The sequence below is a fragment of the Thermothelomyces heterothallicus genome (genome assembly GCF_042370625.1).
Source record: "Thermothelomyces heterothallicus CBS 202.75 unplaced genomic scaffold P884_scaffold_28, whole genome shotgun sequence".
Classification (NCBI taxonomy): Eukaryota; Fungi; Ascomycota; class Sordariomycetes; order Sordariales; family Chaetomiaceae; genus Thermothelomyces; species Thermothelomyces heterothallicus.
In genome coordinates, this window is record NW_027192589.1 from 372669 (window position 1) to 389515 (window position 16847).

At 57.3% G+C, this 16847-nt stretch overlaps 7 protein-coding genes across 7 annotated transcripts; 4 read left to right on the forward strand and 3 right to left on the reverse strand.

Annotated features, from left to right (window-relative positions):
• Positions 1-51: 51 nt before the first annotated feature.
• On the reverse strand, positions 52-699 carry P884DRAFT_263928 (EKC/KEOPS complex, subunit Gon7). Its single transcript, XM_069441802.1, has one exon. It carries the CDS (start codon positions 529-531, stop codon positions 229-231), a length of 303 nt encoding a protein of 100 aa, XP_069294512.1. The 5' UTR covers positions 532-699; the 3' UTR covers positions 52-228.
• Positions 700-1314: 615 nt separating this feature from the next.
• P884DRAFT_250223 (HbrB-like-domain-containing protein) lies at positions 1315-4624 on the forward strand (the record flags this gene model as incomplete). The annotated part of the gene is made up of 1 exon (XM_069440635.1): positions 1315-4624. The coding sequence occupies one exon, from the start codon at positions 1315-1317 to the stop codon at positions 4231-4233; it is 2919 nt and encodes a 972-aa protein (XP_069294513.1). The 3' UTR covers positions 4234-4624.
• P884DRAFT_72758 (uncharacterized protein) lies at positions 4561-6026 on the reverse strand. Its single transcript, XM_069446050.1, has 2 exons — positions 5586-6026; positions 4561-5184 (listed from the first exon to the last, which is right to left on the reverse strand). Exons 1-2 carry the CDS (start codon positions 5965-5967, stop codon positions 4889-4891), a joined length of 678 nt encoding a protein of 225 aa, XP_069294514.1. The 5' UTR covers positions 5968-6026; the 3' UTR covers positions 4561-4888.
• Positions 6027-7114: 1088 nt separating this feature from the next.
• On the forward strand, positions 7115-10166 carry P884DRAFT_72802 (LIM-domain binding protein-domain-containing protein). Its single transcript, XM_069446051.1, has 6 exons — positions 7115-7505; positions 7568-7836; positions 7925-8641; positions 8696-8998; positions 9053-9367; positions 9441-10166. Exons 1-6 carry the CDS (start codon positions 7196-7198, stop codon positions 9966-9968), a joined length of 2442 nt encoding a protein of 813 aa, XP_069294515.1. The 5' UTR covers positions 7115-7195; the 3' UTR covers positions 9969-10166.
• Positions 10167-12185: 2019 nt separating this feature from the next.
• On the reverse strand, positions 12186-12791 carry P884DRAFT_272507 (autophagy protein Atg8 ubiquitin like protein; the record flags this gene model as incomplete). Its single annotated transcript, XM_069442531.1, has 3 exons — positions 12186-12243; positions 12342-12559; positions 12702-12791. The coding sequence occupies 3 exons, from the start codon at positions 12789-12791 to the stop codon at positions 12186-12188; spliced, it is 366 nt and encodes a 121-aa protein (XP_069294516.1).
• Positions 12792-13645: 854 nt separating this feature from the next.
• On the forward strand, positions 13646-15855 carry P884DRAFT_230702 (Coproporphyrinogen III oxidase-like protein). The gene is made up of 2 exons (XM_069439797.1): positions 13646-14292; positions 14380-15855. Exons 1-2 carry the CDS (start codon positions 14074-14076, stop codon positions 15406-15408), a joined length of 1248 nt encoding a protein of 415 aa, XP_069294517.1. The 5' UTR covers positions 13646-14073; the 3' UTR covers positions 15409-15855.
• Positions 15517-16833, forward strand: P884DRAFT_315091 (uncharacterized protein; the record flags this gene model as incomplete). Its single annotated transcript, XM_069445254.1, has 2 exons — positions 15517-16114; positions 16163-16833. The coding sequence occupies exons 1-2, from the start codon at positions 15664-15666 to the stop codon at positions 16831-16833; spliced, it is 1122 nt and encodes a 373-aa protein (XP_069294518.1). The 5' UTR covers positions 15517-15663.
• Between the last annotated feature and the right edge of the window lie 14 nt (positions 16834-16847).

A 16847-nucleotide genomic window follows, 5' to 3' on the forward strand; every position in this document is an offset into this window, starting at 1 on the left:
GATATCCAAGGGGTTGATATCCAAGGGGTTGATATCCAAGAGGTTGATATCCAAGGGGTTGATATCCAAGGGGTTGATATCCAAGGGGTTGATATCCAAGGGGTTGATATCCAAGGGGTTGATATCCAAGGGGTTGTTATAGTAGCACCGGGCGCACCCCCCCCCCAAATCGGATGAATCGGGATGATTTTGTCCTCTGTTGAGCCTCGGCAAGCCATCCTCGGCTGTTTATTCCTCCTCCTGCGCTTCTTCTCCGTAATTCTCCTCCTCCTTCTCGTCGTCGACGACCTTGGTTCCGTTGCCGACCGCACTGCTCGCCTCCCGCGCCTTGTCTTCCTCCATGCGCGCAGTGAGCTCCTTGTTGATACGGTCCTGAAGGGATGTCACTGATTGGCGGAGCTCAGAGAGATATTTCGCTTTGGACTCGACCGTCGTGCTGTCGGCGGGTGCCGTGACCGGGAGGCGGACGTCGAAGTCCTCATTCGTAGTCGACGTGTAGGTCACGGAGAGGGTCGGCTGCTGGTGCGCCATCGTCGATATCGTTTTGGGCGGGTTTGGAAGGGAATCTTCTCGGTCGGCTGAGGCAACGTTGGTGTGGCTGGGAGAGAAAATTGTTCAGCGGGATGGAGAGAGGGGCACTTTCATCGGGATCGCTCTCTCGAATTGCTTGCGAGCGCTTCGAGTTGCAAAGGTCAACGCTTATATGCTGAAGGTCGTAGGATGGAATTGAATGATGCCCCGCCGAGAATTTGGCAGGCTGCGGGGTCGGGCTGCCCCTCCCTGGTGCCTCAACAGGGCAGTGGCTGGCACGGATACACTTAACTTTTAACGCTAGTGCTTACTACAGTACAGTGTAGGATAGGGGCGCACAAATAAGCCGCACCACGCGCACTACGGGAACAACTGCTGCGTATTTCGCGGCATGTGTCATACCAGTGCAAGTGCTGTGTATGGACACCGTAGGTACTGTACACTATGTATGTGTATGTACGTATGTATGTATGTACGTAATACCTCACGCTCCAACCCCCCCCCCTTCCCCCCCCCCCCCCCCCCCCCCCCCCCCCCAAAAAAAAAACGAAAAAGATGTTCCCGCCTTCCCAAGAAATTGACACGCAGCAACCTATTCCGACGAGCAGATATTAAAAGATCGTTTTCTCTTTCGACGCTCCGGAGCACAGGCAACTGCACTACCGCTTTGCAGCATGAATTCCTGAGCAGTTTTAGTCTTGTCGCAAAAGCGCCGAATGCGATCAAAGCCAAAATGTGATACGTCTACTCCTCCGCCCTGACATCAAGACCCCATCACTGCCCATGCAACCTTCAAGACCCCCGCCGAGGGCTCCAGGGAGCTTCTCGCCCCTGCCCGCCAGCAACTCGGCAAGCGCGGCCGATCTCTCGCGCGCGACCCAGACTCGGCAGGGCTCGGTATCGGCTGATGAGCCGCCGCCGCTGAATGTCCCCAAGACGCGCAATCCCCAGGGCCCGTCCCCGATTCCGAGCTCTACCAACCTCGGCTCCGGAAGCAACAACAGCGCTACCAATCCCCAAACCGTGTCGCGTCCGACCGTTCCGACAGTGTCGACCGCCGTCTCCGCCGCCCGCTCCGTCACGGGGCCGCAATCCCCTAGCGACACGCTTCCGCGCAACGGACCGTCTCCGCTTACTCTGCCGCCGGCAGGTACCTCGTCCCCGGTCACACCCACCTCCTCTAGCAGGGGTTTCAGCCACTCGCGCAAGCATTCGCAGAACGCCGGCCTGTTCGAACCAACCCTGCCATCGACAAGCATTTCCAACCTCTCGCACGTCGGTCTTGGAAATCAATCCCCGAAACGCGCCCCGGCGCCGCATCGAGACATGACGGCTAGTCAGATCGCTGCCCAGGCGGCCGTGATGCAGCACCAGAACCAGCAACAGCAGGCGCAACAGCAGGTGCAGCAGGGGGCTCACGCTCGTCAACGATCACAAACGGCGGCGCCGGATGAGGCCGATGACGCACCGCCAAACAAGCGTGGGAGCGCCGGGTCGGTGACCCTGAACCCGCCGATACTGAGCCTGACCGAGGCAAGCGTGCCTCGGGATAATGCGTTCGGCGGTCAGACTTATCACAACGGCCTTGCGGGCAACCACACTCTTGCGGCTGCAACCGCCGCCAATCTCGTCTTTCCCAGATCCACCCAAGCGTCCCCCGGAGTACCCACGCAGTCGATGCCTCCTCCCCCTCCACCGCCGCCTCCCGCGTCCGAGAAGCCTCAGAAACCAGAAAAGTCCAAGGTCAAACTCTTTTCGCGGCCGGTCAAGATCGGCAGCAGCCGAAGCGAAAACAAGGAGAAGCCGCTTCCCAGCCCCGGAAAGGTCGGGCACGCGTTGGCGAACCTGCAGCGGGGGAACTTTAGCACCACCAGCCTGGATTCCACATCCCAGTCATTCTACAACTTTTCCAACTCGTCAGCCGCGACGATACGGCCCGCCGACATGGCGCCGGAGAAGGAGGGCAAGGAGAAAGAGAAGAAGCATCACTTCTTATCGCGGCAGAAGCACAAGCTCAAGGATGACCATCACCTGCCCCTCTCCTCTGCCATGAGCAACTCGCGGCCGACGGACCCCAGTGCCCCAAGCAGTCTTTACAGCTTCAGCTTGCCTCAGAGCCCAGTTCCGAACAGCACAAGCTTCAAGTCCGCCCTCGATCTGCGCCACGGAGGGCGCGCTTTTCGGGAGAAGAGGAAGGAGGACAAGTCGTCCGGATTCGACGATGTCTCGACTTCCGGCGTCACAAGCGAGTGGCCCGGCTCTAGCAGCGTCACTTCAGGCTCGGCCGCTCAGGCTTCGGCGCTCTATCTCAACGAGCCGTTTGACAGCCACAAGTACGGGCTCAACAACATGACCCACGATGATGCATGGCCCTTTCTGAAGGCCAAGCTGCTCGTCGTCTTCGAGGCTGAGGACCTCCGTTTGCCGGTCGAGGACCTGAACCGCGTAGTCACGATGCATATCCAGTATTGCATAGCCCGACGCAGCCCCAATATCATCGTGGACGACTTGAGGGATCTGTTGGTAACTGGTTTCTCCAGTCTCGATCAGACCCTCCGCCAGACTCCCGAGGAAAAACTGATCCCAGCCCTTGTCGAGCTGTGGATCTTCACTTTCACCAGCATCCTGCCCTACATGCAGGCTGTGTTCTTGCCGTTGGATCTCGAGTTCTCGGGTCACGGTTCCCTCATGTCACCCGAGCAGGCCCGTGATTTCTGGGGTGGCGTTCCAGTAACCACCTCGTCAGCCGATGCCTCCTCCGGTTCTCAAAAACCCGGCCGCAGTCAGAGTGTCACTGTTGCCCCGGCTTCTTCGGTCCTCGAAGTTCGCCGGTTCGTTCTCCTTGCATTTCGCGACGTCGTCATCCTTCCGCGTTACGAGACCCTTAAAGCCATGTTCTCCCGCCTCTCACTCGAGTTCCTACCCCAGTCTCTCGCTTCCATGGCTCTCGCTTCGCCGCCCCTCCCAATTCCCTCCCCGGGCCACCACAACCAGAGCATCAACCAACAGCTCTCTGGATTGGAACCGCACGCTTCGACCAGCCTTCCCACCACCCTCGGCCAATACCGCCCCGGAACAGCCACCTCTCTCGACCCGTCCGTCGCGAGCTATAATAGCACCGGCAGCAATCCCTTTGGCGACAGTTCCGGCAGCGGCAACCGCAGCCGCGCCATCAGCAATGTCTCCTTCGGCAGCGACAGCGCCGCTCACCCGCTGCGGCCCTTCACGCCGAGCAGCCTCCAGCACAACACGATCAGCGCCGCCGCCAGTTCCACGCTTAACCTGGCTCTCACGACCACCATGTCCAACACGACCACCACTAGCCACGGCGCCAGCAGCCTCCGCGACCAGAACGTTGAGGACTCCAAGCAGGTCACCGACATGGTCGGCCGCATGCTGCAGTGCATGAGCGTTTTGGCATCGGTCGGGGTGACGCCCCTCGTGGTAGCCGGCCAAAGCGGAGCCGGAGCCGCCGCGGTCGGCCGGGCCGACGACTCTGACGAGGCCAACAGGAAGATTGAGGAGCTGAACAAGCTGCTTAAGCTTAACTGGCTGGGCAGGGGCCGCACCGGGAGAAACAGGAGGGGAATGGTCGGCGGGAGGGCGACCAAGCGGGGCGGCTCGACGGGCGTGCAGCCGCCGCCACCCACGCTCGTCCCATCCTCGTGGGCCGAGTCTGGGTCTGGTGCTGGGGCCGGGTAGTTCGGCAGGCGGAGGGGCAAAGAGCGGGGGGGAAGAAAGAGCAGCGTGAAGGAAGGTACATGTGTTATGATACCCGGGAGATCTGGGGTGCTATGCTAGGTTCAAAGTTTCGTTTGCCTGTTATTTGTATGTTTGGCGTTGGTATGCTTTCAATGTAGGCCAAGTCGTCGGGTGGTCAAAGGACGCCTTCGGGGAGTTGGCGAGCTACTGGAAGAAAGGCCAGAGAAGACAAGTGGAACCACGGATGGCGGATGGTAAGAAATATACAACGGTGTTCTCCTTAGGATAAAGGAAGGCTCTCTCTGTATATATTGTATTGGACATATCTATCTCCCTGATTGGGGGGTAACGACGATCTGCCCCCCATTATCTGGAGCGAAAGCAATAGAACACAGCTATCCAATCTGCATGTTTGTACCCCCGGAGACATGGCAAAGGCAAACCGGTCGATGACAACATTTCACGAAGAGTGTCTCAAACAGGCTGGCATAACGTATCAGGGTAAGTTCTCGGCCGTCCCAAGGAAGCTTTGAACGACCTTATTTTACTAACTGGCATGATGGAACGGCTTACGGCAATTAAACAAGACCCAAGGCCCCGATCAAGGAAGCGTCTGAACTAAAAGAACCGTCTATTATTGTACTACTACTGTTACTCATTGCGACGTTTGTCCAAGCTGCCGTAAACCGCGACGGCTAGTGTCTTTACGCCGAGTTGTATGTAAACCCTGAGACACCATGTTAGCCGCTGGCCGGTTGCAATAAAGCGTCAACAACATGGCGATTGATGTCCAATCAGACATCCAAGGAAGGTATTCGCCCTCATCTGTCCCGAGATAGGCTCTGGTGGGACTCGAGTGGAAACTGCGAATGTATGGGAAAATTTCATCATATGGAGAAGTGGGAGTAGTGAGAGAAATGGGTACTGACCTGACAATCAGTTTCTGAAAACCTGCTGGAGGTTAGTAAGATTGAGATCATGCCCCGAGTTCACACGTCGGGCAGGCGGGCAACGCTTTATGCTCGAAGAGACCTGCTCTGGAAGATTCGACTGTTGCCGGGTCAGCGATCAATTTTGCAAAAACTCAGAATGACAGTGGAGACAGAGACGGCATCAAGCTCCACCACCCAAGGGAAAACATCGAGAAATGTCTTCCGCCGTAGTCAGACAGAATTACTGGCAAGTAACAGGCTCCTCCCGCAGGGGAAGCCCGAAAATGGCTTCGTTCATGGTCGATTCAGATGGGAAAAGAAGATGCGTTGCATGTCATCATTCAACGGCGGGAGCCCGCGATGCGCGGTCAAGGAGGTAAAAGGGAAGGGGAGGGGGGGCGGAAGAAAAGCTTTGCTTACCTTTCATGCTCCAGTCGTTGTATGTTGCATCAATGCTCGGCGAAGCTCGAGCTGAACCAACCTCGCAAGCATCCAGTCCAAATTCACTCGTTCGACGAGGAAATGGAAATAGAAACACATAAAGTGCACATCTCAATCTGGACACTAAAGACCCTTTCCAACGGCCAAGCTCGTTGGAGGGTCGACGAGCGAGTTCGACCGGAAAACCGTCGAGGAGGTGATGGGCAAGAGAGAAGAATTTCCTACCTGTTCGCGCCGCGTCGTTGAAATACTCTGCGCCCAGCTCCACGATAGCCGATAAGGAAAATTCTGGATTGGTAATCACGTGATATGGAACATTGCTCCGTACCAAGCCGGGATATTGGCGCAGAAATCCAGTCATTCGGAAACGGGAGAAGAACGTCTCAGAAATCTGACCAATCGGTCAGTAGTGTGTCCCCAAACTTTGTGGATTGGATAAGTGGAAGAACGAGCACATCGTACGGAAAGTATTCCATACACTGGAGACTCGATATCGGATTTCAAGAGTCGCGACAAAGCTTCTGGTGTAAGAGTAAATAGGCTATCTGCACAGAGATGCAACGTGTTTTTCCTCCTCTGCGAGATGTACAGAGGCCGATTTCTTCGTAGCCGCTCAGTTCAGGCGCACCAGCAACTTGGTGTATGGATTATGGATTACAATGGACCCGTTGTGCGGCTTGAAGCGTGATGCTGAAGGTGGCACGGACCCAGGACGTCAACTGCGCCTACAGGCTCGTCTCAAAAAACTGCTTCCGAGCCCCCAAGTGACCACTTCCCCCGCCAAGCCTCCCCGATTGTCCGACGCAGCGCTCAAGGTTTCTCATTTCGAACGCCCCCCTGGCATGTCAAGTCATTGATTTGAGGAAGGGAATTTCGAGATCGCTTTTCAAAGCGATTGACTCTTGCGTTTTTTGGTCCTCTGTTGTACTCACCGAGAGCATTGCTTTCATGCTTGGCACCCAGCCAAAGTGGGTTTGAAGTTTCTGATGTTCCTTTGCTGGAGAACGGGAGCCACCCCAATTTTCAAGCAGGCGACCCTTCTGCACCCGCGACCCAGTCGCTCGTTCTCCCCGTCTTGGGTCCTAACTCAATCTTGCCAATCCCAACCCCCCGTCTGCCAAACTCCACAATCCACCTCCCACCGCGACACGTCGTTGCCGCAGCCGTCGATCTCGCCCAAACGTCCGCCCAACGCATCTGGCGGACTACATGGCTGCATAACAATATCGCGCAATCGCTCTCTTTTCCTCATCGCAGCAGCGTTATTTGCATCCATCTCCATTTCTTTCCTCATCGTCCCGCTGGGAGTATCGCATGATCGCGGCCGGGTCATCCTCATCACCACCCGCGACGCCGACCAACACATCCGCGCCACAGTCGCAATCGCTCATTCGGTTTACCTCTCGTGGCTATTCAACGCATCTTGACGACGACGCGACCATTGCGCTCGCCCACGCGCACCCCATCTCATTCCGACAATCCGCACACCATCAGCAGCACATCGACCCGCGTCTGGTTTCGCATGCAATAGATAGAGCAGAGGATCTCGGATTGGCTTCCACTCGGTGGATAAAACGGCAGCTTTGGAGATGATGGCTAGTATGGGACCAGGCTTTTCGCCGCATCCCGCCGGGATGCAGCAACACCCCGGCGCGCCTCCGGGCCACCCTATGGCTCCGAGCATGGCGCACAACCCAAGCCAGCCTGGCACGACTGCGGGCGCGATGCCACACCAGCTGGTTGGACATATGGGCGTATCGGGCCCGGGTCCCCAGATGAATGCCGCCACTCTGATGGGGGGCATGCCACCGGGGAACCCGAATGCCCATGCCGCGATGCAACACCTGAATCCGGCACAGGTTCAACAAATGTTCCATCATCCCCAGATGAATCAAATGTGTATGTCTCGCCGCACCTCACCCGCGACGCTACGGAGCGATGCGCTAATTGTGAGATTCTAGATGCGGCAAACAGCCCGGCAGCACAGCAGATGCAGCAACAGCAGAGGCTACAAGCGTTGCAACAGCAGCAACAAGCGAGAGCGGCGCTGATAGCTCAGCATGCCGTCTATCAGAACCTGGGATCTGCCCAGATGGGCGTGCCTATGAGTCAAATGAGCCCCGCCCAGGCTGCTCATATGGCGGCAATGAGCAGGAGGATGCCGGTAGCTCCCCCCTTCCACCTTCAACAGGCACAGCTAGCTCAACAGCAACAGGGTCAACCTATGAACGTAAGACAGCCTCAGCCGCATTCCACCTGATTTGTGGCAAAAATGCGTAGGTTTGGCTTGCGAGCGTTGTGCTAACGAAAGCGTACAGACCAACATGCTCGCTCAACAGATCGCCCTTCAGCAGCAACAGAGGCAGCAAATGCAGATGGGACAGCAAGGTGGGAACCCGAACCAACACCAGATGAACCCGCAACACATAAACCTCCAGCAGGCCCAGATTGCTGCTATTCAGGCACAGCAAGCGCAACATGCCCAGCAAGCGCAACAAGCTCAGCAGCAGCAACAGCAGCAACAACAACAGCAACAGCAGCAGCAGCAGCAACAGCAGCAACAACAACAACAACAACAACAGCAGCAACAACAGCAACAGGCCCAACAACAGGCGGCGCAGCAGGCAGCACAAGCCCAGCAGGCCCAGCAACAAGGGCAAGGACAGCCTCAGCAGCAGCAGCAGCAGCAACCGCAGCAACCTCAGCAGCAGCCGCCTCCACCGGGCCAGCCACAGCAGCAACAACCTCAGCCCGGACAACCCGGCCCGGGAGCAAGCACACCAGCCCCGACTCCAGGCCCTCCGGGACAGACACCGCAGCCAAACCCTCAGCAGCAAACTCAGGTTCCACCACAGACACCCCAAACTACTCAACCACAACACCAGGCGCAGCTGGTCGCCCAGATGCAAGCCCAAGTGCACCAGCAGCAACAACATGCCGCCAACATGGCGAACCTTGCGCAGCAGCAGAGGAACCTAAGGGGCATGTACTTGCTAAAGCTGATGCAGTTCAGCGAGCATCTCAACGGCTTTCCGGTATGTCAGGGCCCTCCATCAACCGGACTAATCCCCCCACTAACCTTGTGCTAGGGATCGAAGGGCAGGGATGACTTGGAGTACTGGCATAACTTCGTCAAGATGTTCTTCTCTCCAAAGGGCGTCTTCAAGCATTCGATCCTCATCAGGGACGGTGATGACCAAACCCAACAGAAGCATTACGAGATTGCGTATCCCGCCATCCCCCGGTACTTCCACACGCATTTCGACAGCGGAGTCAAGTCGATGCAGTTAATCATGGACAAGGGGACAATAGACAGAATCATGCCCAATGACTGTCACATGATATGGAACGACAAGACCAGCCTGGTTTACTGGTTTGAGGATGGCGCTCACGTAAGTTTCTCGATTTCGATCGTTGGGAATTGTTCGTTAACATGCTTGGGACAGCTCGTCGCAACTGGCACTCTCCGAGTCCATTTCGACAGCGAGCAGAAGTTCGATATCTTCGAGTTTGAGACGACCGGACACGAGGAGTATGTCTCAAGGCGACTAGTAATCCAAGCTGCCAGACCGTCGCACAATTGGGTCAAGGAATGGCGCAATCTCAATGCACAAGATCCAAAGCAGTCTCCTGAGATGAGCAAGAAGGGCAAACCGAAGCCGGCTAAGGCCCCGCCTGGGCCGCCTCCCGATATTGAGCTTCCCCATTCCGTCGTGAAGAGCAACATGGGAATCACGGAGGCCGTCTATCAGTTTCTTGAAGTACATCCCCCCCTCTCCCTCCCCCGGGGCCCCTGGGCTCCTATCTCGTTGATATGGCACTGACCCGTCACAGATGGTTGAAATAATGGGCCAGATGGGACCCCTTTTTGGCTACTACCATGCTCACCCTGGATTGGCGCCCTATGCTGCGCTTGATCAATACCTCAACCAGATCAACGCCTCGGCGCAGGCACAATCCATGAACGGCCAGCCCATGTCCCAAGGTGGACCAAGGACTCCCGGATTCGGCCAATTTCAAGGAGTTGGCGCCAGCCCTGCCATGGCCAATGCCATGTTGCCCGGCTCTCCCCATGTTTCGGGTAGCCCGGCCCCAGCGCAGATGTCTGCGCCGATGATGCAGTTGCAGGCGAGCCAGCAAGGCACCAGCTCCAGTGGACCAAGCGCAAACACCTCTCCGGCGCAGAACAGCAATAAGCGAAGGAGACCGTCGACCGTGAAGGCTGAGGAAGACACGCCCGCGTCAGCCCCAACGCCTGGGCAGGTTGGGACGCCGCAGCTCAATGGGGTTCAGATCAAGGGAGGAAAACCGCCTACTCCCCGAATGCCGAAGCGGCACAAGACTGGGAACAATCCAGTATAGCAAGGGTGCTCGCCCTATCATCTTGGCGGCCGATGACATGTTTCTCGAGGGACCAGTGGCGCAATGCTTCTGAGTCGACCTTGGCTGCGGCGATAGCCAGGCAAAGCAGAAGCGACCCACTGCGTCCGGGGTGTTCAAATGACACCGGACGAGGGAACGACTTTACCTTGGTTGCTTTTCCGGGACTATCCTGGCCTCCCGAGGCCAAGGATCTTGGAACGCTGCTTCCTCTTCGCCTCCGGCCTACTATTCCTATGGTGTTATCTCGGCGTCAGGATCTGGAACTCTAATACCGCTGCTGTTCGGCTTGGACATTGTTTTTGTTCGGAATCGGATTTGTTTTTGTTTTGGGTGAATGGTGGGGGTCAAAACCAAATCCGTTCTCGATTGGTGTCATGCATTTGAAGGTCGTTTTGCTCGAACAATGTTTACTCCTTCTTTTGCCGTGCGTCTCGTCCGTGTTGCCTGCCTTTTTTATTTTTTTATTTTTTTGGGACTACTCTGTGGCTGTGCGAAGAGAGCATATCTGGACCCCGAACTGTGCATATACCCATACCCCTCGACACTCGCCTTATCATGCCATACCCCGTCACCGCACACTTCAGATAATCAATTCCATTTCACCCGTCGTCACCGTGTCTGCGAGGCAGCTCGGCTTCATTTCTGCAGCCTTGGACGCGAACTTCCCCGAAGTGATTGAAGTTCTGTTACTATTTCTTATTTTGCGAACAACGGTGTTTGCTCATTCCTTCTTGGCCTGCTCTCCCAGCTGCCTACGGTGTCATCGGTTCTTTTTGTATTTCAGCACGCAGCTTGCTTATTATGGGGCCCTAGCTTTTAACTTTTCCCCGTGGCTTCTGGGAGATGAAAGGAGGATGCTCAACGAGCTCCTCTGCTTTCTCCGCACAGTTGTTGTGTTAATGGAAGAATGAAGCGATGGACAAAAGGTGGAGAAGAAGGGTGGAGGGAAGGCTTCAAGATACATACAATACGGAAGGATGAGTTCATCATGAATGGACGGAAGGGGGGGGGATGAGCCAGATGCTAGGTGGATCTGTTCGAGAGAGAAAAAGCAAATGGAAGTGGGAGGGGGGCCCGAGAGGGGGAAGAAAAGGATGTTGCGTTGTTGTTGTTGTTGTTGTTACTATGCACATCAGTTGTCATCCTGTACGCTTACATCATTGCGACAGAGGGCTCGTTTCACGTCCGAGTTTAGGCATCAACACGATATGCTTTATATCTGGATGGCGTTCAGGCCGCTTGGGGACGGAGAAGCTCGACCACTAAAGCTATTGTGAATTTTTTTTTTTTTTTTTTGATACTCTGCTTCTTCTTGGCCAGTTAGATGCATGACTCCTCTCCTCGTCATTTTCTTGCTAACAAGAACAGGAACGAAGCGTCATGTCCACAAAACTTACATCTTGCATCACAGCGGATCTTGATGGCGTTGCATAGCCGAGGGTTGAAAACTCCTTGGTTCTGAAAGCACCTCGGTCACGTAGTTCTGTCTAACCAATGTCACCAGCAATGTGGGAGAAATCTGCAAGGAGGCAAGGCATGTCGGGCACAAGAGTGATCACCAAGCTCCGGAAAATCAACGACAAACACTTTGCTCTGAAGGGGCATGCTCGAGGGGTATAGGGGGCTAAGCGCACACATCATCAAACGCAATACAAGTTCCTAATTGCATAGCGACGTGTGTATTGCTGAGGTAGGTGATTATGACAATTGCGTAGCCCGGCTTCCGGCTTTGCCCGGTAGGTGGCCGCATATCTCCACACAATGCCCGGCCGGTCCTGATCCGGTTTATGACCCACTCCCAGTCAGGGATTTGACCAAAGCCGCCGTCGCGGGCTGAGATTCAACGGCGGGCAATCAGGACGTTCTAGGACGGGAGCGGGAAACCGTCGTTCCTGGCGTGATAATATAGAGGCTGGCACCGACCCTGTTCGTGGTCTCTGGCAGAGAACCATTCTCGTCGTGTTCGATCGCCGGCTAACCTGCCGCCGCCGTGGCATGCGCCTTCCCCTTCCCTGACGTCATCGGAGGCTCAAGAAGCTACTGCAAGACGATCCCAGCAAAAGACGCTGTGCATCATAACCCAGTCCGTCCTCTCCCAAGCGAACCCTAGTCTCTTGAGTCGTTCCAAATCAATAACCGAAAACGCCGCGAACGAATCTAGGAAATGTAAGGACGAGGTCGAAGAATCCCACCTGCTCAGGCGGTCTCGAGGCTGCCAAAAGTGTTCTCGCCCGAGTAGGTGATGTAAAGGAACCTAAGTGCAGATTTGTCAGATTGGGTGTCATGTGCCGGAGGCAGCAGTCAGGCCGGCAGGCAGGCGGGCGTGGCCGGCTGAGTCGGTAGGCAACTCACCCGTCCTCATCCTTGTGCTCCTCGTAGATGCTGCTCATCAGCGCGGCCGTCGGTGGCAGCACCTCGTCGACGAAGATGAAGATGGCCTTCTCCGGGGAGAGCTTGATCCGCTTGCGGATGACGTAGACGAACTGGCCGACGGTGAGGTCTGCTGGTACCAGGTACTTCTTCTTGTCAATGGTCGCGATGTCGCTCTTCTCGACCTTTTCGCAGATGACCTAGATGGCGACCGTGTCAGCGACGCTCCGGATGCTGTTTGTGTGGCCGGACGGTGAGCGCGACGGGGCTCCGGCGGGGTTGCCCCAAGACTTGCCGCTCTCGGGCAGTCGCTTCACCGCCTGATAGCGAAAGGTGACGTACAGGAATGCGGTCAGAGTACTTCTGGCGGATGCGCTCGGCCTCAGCCTTGCGCTTCTCGAAGGGGTGCTCGTCTTTGAACTTGCTGCGCATTTTGGCGGTTGTGAGGGTAATGGATCGATGGATTAAGGGATGCCAGCGGAAGATCGGGTATCAGCGATAACTGAAGTAACAAGCGTATAGAATGTCAGCGACGCCGTTCTTCAGCGAGACGAAAGACAAACGAGCGCAGCTCTGATGGATGTGGGATGGCTTTCCGACGTACGTTTTTGTGGGAAAGTAGAAGAGGGGTGGATTGTTAGAGGTAAGAAGGTTGACGTCGGGCAAGGTTGCGTAGGCTGGCGCCTTGATAAACGCTCGGGGTCAGGCTGTACAGCACGCTGGCGGAGGCGGGGCTGACCCGATGACTAAAAATGGGGATGGAGCGCACACCCAACTGTTTTAGGATTAGCGCCGAGGCAGCCTTGGTGAATCAGACGGTATGTTCACATGGTCTTGCAGGGCAGGTGCTCGCTACTTTGCTCTTGCTCAGCTGCCTCTCATCTGCGTCCCATTTATCATACACAACAGAATTTTGGTAATTATCAGCTTCGGCAGATGACTGCGACTGACGTCCTCCGTCATTCCAGAACACTCAGGTACCAACAGCACCTGTGTTGCACATACGTAGGTACGTACGTACTCTACGGTCCGGTGCCCCTTATTGTTGGGCTTGTGCACTGTGCGTCTTCTTGAGCTCAGCAACGACGGGAGTGCGCGGACTAAACAAAAAGCACTGTTGAAACAGCCACTGTGAGCACCGCAATTTGAAATAGACTTGTCTCGGGCTCGATGATCCTCCGCGAACCGGTAAAGCTTCTGGGAAGTATAACTATTTCCCGTTTGTCTCATTTGTCTGGTCACTCTGATGGAGACAATAACCTGATGGAGGTGTCAAGCGGCGCCCCGCCTGTGCTACTGCAAGGGGCAGTTCGCGGGGTCGGGGAGCACCGGTGGCGTGGGGGCCTTGCTCGAGTGGTCACATCCAGGCCGAATCCGATCCCCTAGACACGTTCGGCGCCGGCAGAAGCTTCCGATCCGCGCCCGCGCCCAGTTGTCACACACATCCATGGTCTTCCGGAGTTCTGGATTCCACGACCCATCCGATTCTAACAGGGAGAGCAGCCAAGCCGGGCAAGCCTTTTCGGTGAGTGGAACTTTCGGGTCGTAGACGCATCTCCTCGGGCTCCCTCGGCGTGCGCCGACTTTTTTCAATTGCTGCATCTGGAAAGTGGCCTCATGTCTGCGCTGAGAATCGCCTGATCGTTCCACCACTTCCGAGCTTGTCACGCTTCGTCGCCGCCCTACGCAAGCACACACCATAAAACCACTCGCGATGACCTCCCGACGGCCAGCGCTCCGTCTCTGGGCGCAGTGCAAAGCACGCAGTCAATTGAGCAGTACGCGGGCCGTCAACATCAGTCCGATTTCCCGCAGGGCCTTGTCGAGCTCGTCAGGCGCCGGAGCTTCCGATCAAACATCCACCTCGCTGGGGAGGTACTTGGGCTGGGCCGCTGTTGGACTGTTCGCCACGGCGTCTCTCACGTACAAGATGGTATGCTTCTTGGCGCATGGTCGAGTGGTGACGCCAATGCGTGCCCCTTCACGCGGTTCGGTTCGCTGACCTACGTCTTGCGCGCAGACCATCAACGAGCCGCTGAAGATGGACACCGCGACCCTCGCCGAGCGCGACCAACGATTGAAGGCCGAGCAGGGCGTCTCGGATGTCTCGCCCATGCGCCTCCGCATGGAGAAGTTCGTGAAGGAGCAGCAGAGAGCGATCGTGCGGGCGCTGGAAGAGGTGGACGGGACGTCGTTCCGGGTAGACGAGTGGCAGCGCAAGGAGGGCGGCGGCGGCATCACTTGTGTGCTTCAGGACGGCAGAGTCTTTGAGAAGGCCGGCGTCGGAGTCAGTGTCGTATACGGCACGCTGCCTAAGCCGGCCATCCTGAAAATGCGGGCGAACCACAAGAACATTGCGGACGAGAACAACATCCCCGACAGCCTCGAGTTCTTCGCTGCCGGGCTCAGCATGATCGTACACCCCAAGAATCCCATGGCGCCGACGGTTCACCTTAATTACCGATACTTTGAGACGGCCAACCCGGACGGCTCGCCGGGCGCCTGGTGGTTTGGCGGCGGTTGCGACCTGACGCCGTGCTACCTCTTCGACGAGGACGCCGTGCAGTTCCACAGGTCGCTGAAGGAGGTATGCGACAAGCACAACAAGGACTACTATCCGCGGTTCAAGAAGTGGTGCGACGAGTACTTCTACAACAAGCACCGCGGCGAGGCGCGGGGCGTCGGCGGCATCTTCTTTGACGACCTCGACGAGACGGTCTCGGACAAGGAGAACCTGTTCGCCTTCGTCCGCGACGCGCTCGAGTCCTTCGTGCCGACATACATCCCCATCGTGAACAGGCGCAAGGACATGGCGTTCACGGAGCAGGAGAAGGAGTGGCAGCAGATCCGCCGAGGCCGATATGTCGAGTTCAACCTGGTGCATGACCGGGGGACCGCCTTTGGCCTGAATACGCCCGGCGCGAGGGTGGAGAGCATCCTGATGAGCTTGCCCCTGACCGCGAGCTGGAAGTACATGCACGAGCCGGAGCCGAAGAGCAGGGAGGCGCGGCTGGTTGAGGTGTTGCAGAACCCCAAGGAGTGGGTATAAAAACCGAGCTTGTGTCATCTCCGACGAGAACGCAATGTATTGTAAGCTGTAACTTATGTCCATGTCCACGAATCTACATCGTAAATAGGTATTTCAGGTTGGTAATTGCCACGGTGCGCCAGGGCATCGCTGCCTAATAAGGACGACTTCGTTTTCATCAATTGATCCTAATTCACGCACACAAATCCTCATCTTCTCAAAACCACAGCCGAGAACTACAATTCCAAGAAGAGCACCATATCGCTTGAAATTTCAATGACACCTCCGCCAGATCCCAGCAACCTCGCGAGCAACCCCCCCACAATAACAACCGACAAAGCGAATAGCACCAAGCGGCTCCCCACGCCCCGAACCCTCCTCACCACCCTCCTCAACGCCATCTCGGCCATCCCCCTCGCACCACCACCACCACCACCACCACCACCACCACCATCATCATCATCATCACTGCCACCGGGCGCCGCCACCGCCGTCAACGCCGCTACAGGGGAGCCGGGCCGCCGCGGCAGCCGCCGCGACGAGAACCCGCTCCGCCGCGTCCCGCCCTCCCACCGCCACCTCATCACCACCCTGCACGCCCTGTTCCCGGGCCTCGTCCTGCCGGCGCTGGACCTGCTCGAGAGGGGGCTCGTGGCGGGGGTGGTGCGCCCGCACGACGCGCGGCGCGAGGGCCACGGCAGCGGCGACAGCGGCGGCGGCGGCGATGGTGGTGGAGCAGTTACAGTTCCCGGGATTGGAGAGGAACCAGCCGCAGCCGCGGCCGGTGGTCCGGACGCGGGTGGTGGTGGTGGTGGTGGTGGCGCGACGGGAGGAATCGAGGGCTTGCCGCGCCGGGCTAGGGTGCAGGGCGAGGGCGAGGGCGAGGGCGAGGGCACGGGAAGGTCTTCTGGGGCGGGGAAGGGGAGCGGGAAGCGGTATGCGTTCTTCATCGTGCAGTCGGCGGCTGCGGCGGAGGCTCGCGAGAGGGGACGGAGGCGGAAGCGCGGAGGCGAGGACGGCGGCGGCGAGGACAGCAGGGGCGGGCTGTGTGGATCGGCCCTGAACAGCGGGAACGCGTCTATTGTGCGGCTTGACGCGTGGCACTGCAGTTGCGCTGCGTTCGCGTTCGCTTCCGTTCAGGGGGACAGCGCTGGCTCTCGGGGATGTCGAGGCGTGGAAGGGGATACGGGGATGTGTCACGATAACGAACATGGGGCTGCTTTGGCCGATGACGAGGATCATGTGGAAAGAGGAGTGGAGGGAACATGGTCGTTTGGTGGGTTGAGCCTGGATGGCACGGGGGCCGGGGCTGGCGAAGGGATTCCGGTCTGTAAACACTTACTGGCCTGCGTGCTAGCTGACAGATGGCATACCGCGCTGGGGAGTTATGTGATCGAGAAGACGATGCAGAGGGAGGAGGTGGCAGGGATCCTGGCAGAGATGTGAGAGCGCGCGGGGGA

Excerpts from the sequence above, each read along its gene's own strand:
- P884DRAFT_72802 (XM_069446051.1), top strand. The coding sequence starts at position 7,196 with ATGATGGCTAGTATGGGACCAGGCTTTTCGCCGCATCCCGCCGGGATG. Across the intron at positions 8,999-9,052 it reads GGTTTGAGGATGGCGCTCAC|CTCGTCGCAACTGGCACTCT; the intron begins GTAAGTTTCTCG and ends TGCTTGGGACAG. Across the intron at positions 9,368-9,440 it reads CCGTCTATCAGTTTCTTGAA|ATGGTTGAAATAATGGGCCA; the intron begins GTACATCCCCCC and ends GACCCGTCACAG.
- P884DRAFT_263928 (XM_069441802.1), bottom strand. The coding sequence starts at position 531 with ATGGCGCACCAGCAGCCGACCCTCTCCGTGACCTACACGTCGACTACG.
- P884DRAFT_72758 (XM_069446050.1), bottom strand. The coding sequence starts at position 5,967 with ATGACTGGATTTCTGCGCCAATATCCCGGCTTGGTACGGAGCAATGTT. Across the intron at positions 5,185-5,585 it reads CAACGACTGGAGCATGAAAG|GTTTTCAGAAACTGATTGTC; the intron begins GTAAGCAAAGCT and ends AACCTCCAGCAG.
- P884DRAFT_230702 (XM_069439797.1), top strand. The coding sequence starts at position 14,074 with ATGACCTCCCGACGGCCAGCGCTCCGTCTCTGGGCGCAGTGCAAAGCA. Across the intron at positions 14,293-14,379 it reads CGTCTCTCACGTACAAGATG|ACCATCAACGAGCCGCTGAA; the intron begins GTATGCTTCTTG and ends TCTTGCGCGCAG.